Here is a 6,000-nt window from a genome sequence, read left to right on the forward strand (position 1 = left end):
AAGGAGCAGAAAAAAGTTTGGGTGTTTCATGGCTATACAGAAAAGGATGCAGCTGATTAGTGTATCAAATGGTAAAATTGGTCCAGGCAAGAAAGAGCCAAAGTTGCACAAATATTTCAGTTCGAGAGAGAGAGAAAATACTATACCCTTTACTAACTTAAGTTCACCATTTTTTCTTGAACAGAAAGTCTGTGATAGAAGCTAACACAAAGATACTTAAAAATACAAATAAAATAAAAATAACAATAAAAAAATAACCTGAACAGATGTTGGTCTTTCCTGAGGATTTTCTTTCAGACACTTTTTAATTAAATTTTCAACTTCAGGCCATGGAGCACACCCATATTCTTTGACTGGATCTAAAATATAAAATTTATGTTGCAATATTATATAATTTCTTAGCTATAATTTTTCACATTTCAGGACTGAGATTTCTGAAAATCTTTCTTTAGATTGGAAGTTCTTATCTAAATTCAGGGAAATCCAGACTGTCCAGAGAGATATCAAACAAACAGGCAAAATGTCTAGTTGTATAGATATTAATCACCTGAACTAATTTTACAGCATATGGGACTTACAATGGCTTTTTGCAGTGATTATCACACAGGGATGTCAGAGGTATCACTACTTTCCTAGGCTTAGAACAGGTTGTAAGATACTAGTGAGTAACAACTGTGGATTAATGGTGACCATTAAGGGTGTTTTGAAGTCTGAATTTAATTGTTGTGCATGCTATTTTGAAAATGTACCCTTCTGCATTTGGGCAAAGAATATGGCAATACCATATTTACTTGCATAACATATATACCTTCTCCTCTAAAAATCAGCCCTCCAGAATTGATGTGATGCATTTCAAATGGGCAAGCTGATTTCCTGAGCCAGAATCGAAGTATTAAGATACTGGAGTGGCTGGACAGAAATATTTTAATGGCTGCTGAGGCTCTGCCTCTCTGTAAGCGTAGAGTGGGAGGGGTGGCGTGCAAACTTCTAGGTTAGTTTTAAGCCATTTGCAGCTGTTGCTGAATCAGCATTGGATTTTGGCTAAGCAGTGATGGTCTGGATTGAGCCACACAGTCGGGATCCCACCAAGTTCTGGAAAAAACATTTTTTCTTCATCTGCTTTTCCAAAACAAGGTGCATGTTTGGGGTTGTGTGGTTTGTGAGAAAATGCAGTAAACTGAATTGGGAAGGGAATGGATTATCTATGAGGTGAATCTTCATCGCAGTTCTGGGGGATTGAGCAGGTCCCAATAACATTTATGGGACTTTAATTTTCACACAACTTAGGGTGCACAACTCAAACTGAAGACCACCTGCAAGGTTGCTTTCCCACTACAACACCACTGCTAGTGTGATCCTTTCTAATAAGGCTGGAAAACCTCAGCATGTCTGCAAGCAGGAAACTGGACTGTACATGGAGGCACAAGTGCAATTAATGAATCTGCATTACAAGCTATTTTGCTTTTCAAATCCTTTTTAACTGAAGTGGTTTAATAGAGTATTACAGTGGGCCCATTGGAATTATGTTAGTGAATCACATGCAGCCCAGATATACATTGTGCATCACTGAGCATTCTGAAAATATACCCTGTCATCTCAGGCACTGACAGCTCTGATAGTAATTAATTTATTTTCCATCAAAATGCACACCGGTGTCACCAATGTTACCTTATACAGTTATGACATTAAACAGGGCTAAAGAAAAGAAAGACTGCCTGTAATAGTAAGGGCTTTGTTTAATGCTCATAGCAAGAGTTTTGTATGCTGACTCCATAGTATGCCAGTATTATAGCACGCAGATTTTTTGCTTTGTGAGAGTGGCCAAACCATGAACCTCGATAGTGGAATGTTGTAATACAGCGGAATGTGGTAAACACCAGGTGTGCTGGATCACAACTCATCCCCAAATTCTTACCTTGAGATAACCAAATCCCTAGTCTGAGATAATGTTATTTACTCCAGACTATATAAGCTGTACATTCTTAAATTACGGCAGTTCCTCAACCTCTGGCGAGAATCCTGATTTACGCAGAGCCCGGCACAGGCTATAGCATCCCTGGGATCAAGACACTCTGGGGCCAGGGGAATTATGTGGGGTAGCGGCTGCTGCCTAGAGCCGATGTGAAGTGATCATCCTCTCTGCTATATCTTATTGCCTGCCTCTGCGAGTATCCTTAAATAAAGCTTTGCAAGAGTGAGAACAATCGTGAGTACGCCCTTTGTTCAAGCGCGGGGAATCTTCTGAACCCAGTAGTTCATTCTAAGATGCTGCCCACAAAATGAACATATCCTGGTAAGAAAGGATCGACAGGCTCTGTTTACTACTAAGTACTGGCAGCTTCTCCTGGTGACATTCTGAACGACAAGAAATGCACACTGATAGAGTTGCAATGGCACAAGATTCTCATAATTCCAATTATTCTGTAGGGCCAGTTCAGTCCAGAAAGTAGCCAACTGGAGAGTAGCACCTGAGACATTCACTGTATCTCTCTCTCATCCCCTGTCTATTGGTGAGGCCTTGTGGAGCCTGAGTTGTAAATTAAACCACTCTTTTCTGGCAGAATTCTAAGGGATCACAGAAGCACAAAGACTCATTGTCTTTCCTAATGGGGCATCCACTGCTGAGCACAAGACTACAAATTGCATCTCTGTCAACCGCAGCAACTTTTTTCTGCAGTCATTAAGAAGGCTTCATGATCACCTCTGTGATCACATCCACCACTGTCAGACAGTTAGTGGCATCATGAGTTATGCTACTAATCTCTCTCTCTCTGTCTCGGTACAATATCCAAACAGGACGCTGATGATCATTGTCTTCCACAGGTCTCTTCTCTTTGAGGCCCACAGAATTTCCAATGTCGATGTATTCATCCATTTAGATAGACTCTTGACATAAATCAACCTGCAACTTCCACAATCTCTCTGTCCTTCAATCCTTCCGGTTACGACCAGAATTTCAATTCCCTCTTTCCTCATAACGTGTCTGAGACACTAAACTGTCTCTTTCTGATGTTAACCAACAGCTTCTTCTTGCAGCCTGTTTTTAACAAAATATCTTAATCTGAAGTGTGACTTGTCCAACATACCTTCAAGATATGCCTTAAAAACCACATCTCACTTGCTTCAATTCTCTTTTCCATACTTCATGATATTGTCCAGCATTCTAATGCATGCATGAGGACTGGTATAACATAACAATCCAAAACTCTTAACTTGGTCTCCATAGAAATTTTACTATTTGTCAATATCTTTTTCATTTTCAGAAATGTGTCTTTTGCCATCCCTATTCTCTGTTTTATTTCACGATCCCATTTGCCATCTGATGTTATCCATGTCCCAGGGGTGCTGGGGTTACAGGAGAACCCCAGGTCAAAATAGAAGAAAGCCCCAACTTACCATCTGCAAGGGCCAGAAGGACTGGGGAAGCGTGCGTGAAGAAACCGCCCACGTGGTTCATCAGCCGCGCTCATATCTAGCTGGGGCCGGGTGATGTCAGCTGGAGATGCCACCCAGTGGAAACAAAAGGTTGCTTCGAGGGCGCAGGAAGAAGGCCAGTGAGCGGAGGCTCTGTGGGGAAGCCCACGGCCCGAAACATGCAGCTGCTGCATCGGGCGGCCCAGGATGACGGGGGCGGAGCCGGTGGAGCCGGCCGAGGCACCAGCAGAGAAGACGACCGTGGAGCCGGCGGAAGCACCGGCAGAGAAGCTGGCAGCGGAGCCAGCAGAGGTTTTGGTGTAATCAATAAAACACAGGAAAAAGGGTTTTCCTCATTTCTATTGCCCTCTCTGAAAGCATTTATACCATGAAAAGAGCATTTCTTGTACCTTGATCTTCAACAAAACCACACTGAACTTTTGCAATCTCCCTTCTTATTCTACTTCTAGCTCTCATTATCAGCACCTTTAATAGGATCTTTGTCAGATGGCTTCGGTTCAATGGAGTTCACATTCAATGGCTCCAGGTCTTGGGGGGGTGGTGCAATAAAGATTTACTGAGGTCCTCAGGTATTTTTTCCACTTTCATAGGTGTCACTGATATCAGTTGTTAACTTTTCTATACCAAACTCTTCCAAAAATTTTTTTTGTTTTACTGCAATCTCATCTGGTCCTGTAGCTTTACATAACTTCATATATCTGACTTAATTTTCAAACCATCCATGTTCATTGTAACAGATGGCTTTTCTTCTTGACTGTCATGGAATAACTCTTCAATATACTCAGTCCTTCATTTCAATATTTGTTCTCGTTCCATAATTACATTATTATTCTTGGCTTTTATACGTCCCCTAGCAGTACATCCTTCTTTGTCTGTGATGTCCTTGATATTCCTATACATTGATGTAACATTTTTATCCTTTTGTTTTTCTATCTCTGTACATTTTTCATTATGCCATTTTTCTTTTCTTCATTGCGCATTGATCAAATTCTTTTGTCCAGTCTCTTATACTCTTCCAAACTATGGGTTTTCATCTTTCTTCCGTAAGTTCAAGGATTTCTTCAGTCATCCATTTCTGTTTCTTTTGCCTTACTTTTGATGGAATAATCTCCTTGGCTGTTTCAACTACTCCTTCTTTGAAAATTTCCCAGTTTGACATATTTCCTTCATCTTCAAGTTCCTGAAAATGATTTTTAACTGCAACTGTATACCTTTCTTTAATCAGACCTTTTTCCATTAGAATAATCCAGCTTCTTTGTTGCTTTTGGTTTCTTAAGTTTCCTCACCCTTATCTTGATGATGCATACTACAGGTACATGATCACTTCCACAGTTAGGTCCTGGAAAAGTTTTTGATTGTTGAACTGCATTCCTGAATCTTTTGTTGATGGTGATGTAACCAATTTGGTTTCTAACATCATCTCCAGGACTTTTCCATGTATAACCTTATTTTCAGGTGGCGTTCAAACCATGTGTTCATAATGACTTGATCATTTGCAACACACCAATCAATCCATCTCTCTTCTCTTTCATTTTTCTCTCCAAGTCCATGAGGTCCAACAATATTATCCACTCATTCACACCCAACTTTTGCACTTAGATCTCCCCTCACTATGACCACTTCTTGAGGATTACATTGCTTTTTTGCTTTATCAAGGTCTTCATAGAAACTATCCATGTCCCCTTCCCTACTTTCAGTTGTTGGTGCATAGACTTGCAATGTTGAAAGGGTTAGCCTTTATTTTCACAAGCATCACTCTCTATCAGATATTGCCCCAAAACCATTCAAACATTTTGAGGTTTCTTCATCCAAAATCAACCCAACTCCTCCTTCATGCATCTGATCTGAACAGATGAACTTCACATCTCCTCAAACAGTAATTCCAGTCTCTTTCCAATGTGTTTCACACAGACTCAGAATATTGATCTTTCATGCTTGACATTATCCAATTTCCCGATTTCATGCAGAGTCTTCACCTTCCATGTTGCCACTTTGACTGCTCTCTTCTGATGGTCAGGAGTCACCTGTCGCACATGACTATCCTTACTGGGCAAGGTGTTCTCACCTTTTCTATCAGGGACCCCCTTCATGCCATCGTGTGATTTTCTTAATTCTTGAAAGACTATGGGTATGATGTTCAAATGCTTCCAGCAGTAGGACAGTTTTAACTGTTAGGGTAATAGTGAGACAAGTACTCTCTAGCTACTGCAGTCTCTGGGTCGCCCTTAAGGCAACGTGTTGTACCCATCAGCCTCCCTTACCAGGGTTATGGTTGAAGCCACTGGGGACACAGGGCAATGGATTATCTCATCTGGTAGATGCCTGGTGCAACTGGGACAACAATAGAGGAGATTTGCTCAAGTTAGCTGAGTACTGCAACCTGCAGCAAGAAGTGGCAACCTACTGCAGTACTTTGCCAAGAACAATCCATGGTCTTTCAAGCTACTAGTACTCGTCCCTAATAAGCAGAGCTAGTTCTTTACAAGACACACCAGTTCCTCTCTCTAGAAACAGCATGCTGTCCAACTGATTCTAGCTCAGTCTGTGCAGTCTTTTTTCCAGAGT

General features: G+C 41.0%; 1 protein-coding gene across 7 annotated transcripts in view; it reads right to left on the bottom strand.

Annotated features, from left to right (window-relative positions):
- The window catches only part of LRRK2 (leucine rich repeat kinase 2), a 115,875-nt gene that overhangs the window by 12,489 nt on the left and 97,386 nt on the right, over positions 1-6,000 (bottom strand). For all 7 annotated transcript variants that reach the window (XM_025209714.1, XM_025209715.1, XM_025209716.1 and 4 more), the window contains one exon: positions 259-359. In XM_025209714.1, the coding sequence (XP_025065499.1) occupies positions 259-359 (101 nt within the window). The remainder of the gene's footprint in view (positions 1-258; positions 360-6,000) is intronic.

Source organism: Alligator sinensis, unplaced genomic scaffold (genome assembly GCF_000455745.1).
Source record: "Alligator sinensis unplaced genomic scaffold, ASM45574v1 scaffold9_1, whole genome shotgun sequence".
In the NCBI taxonomy this organism is placed as follows: Eukaryota; Metazoa; Chordata; order Crocodylia; family Alligatoridae; genus Alligator; species Alligator sinensis.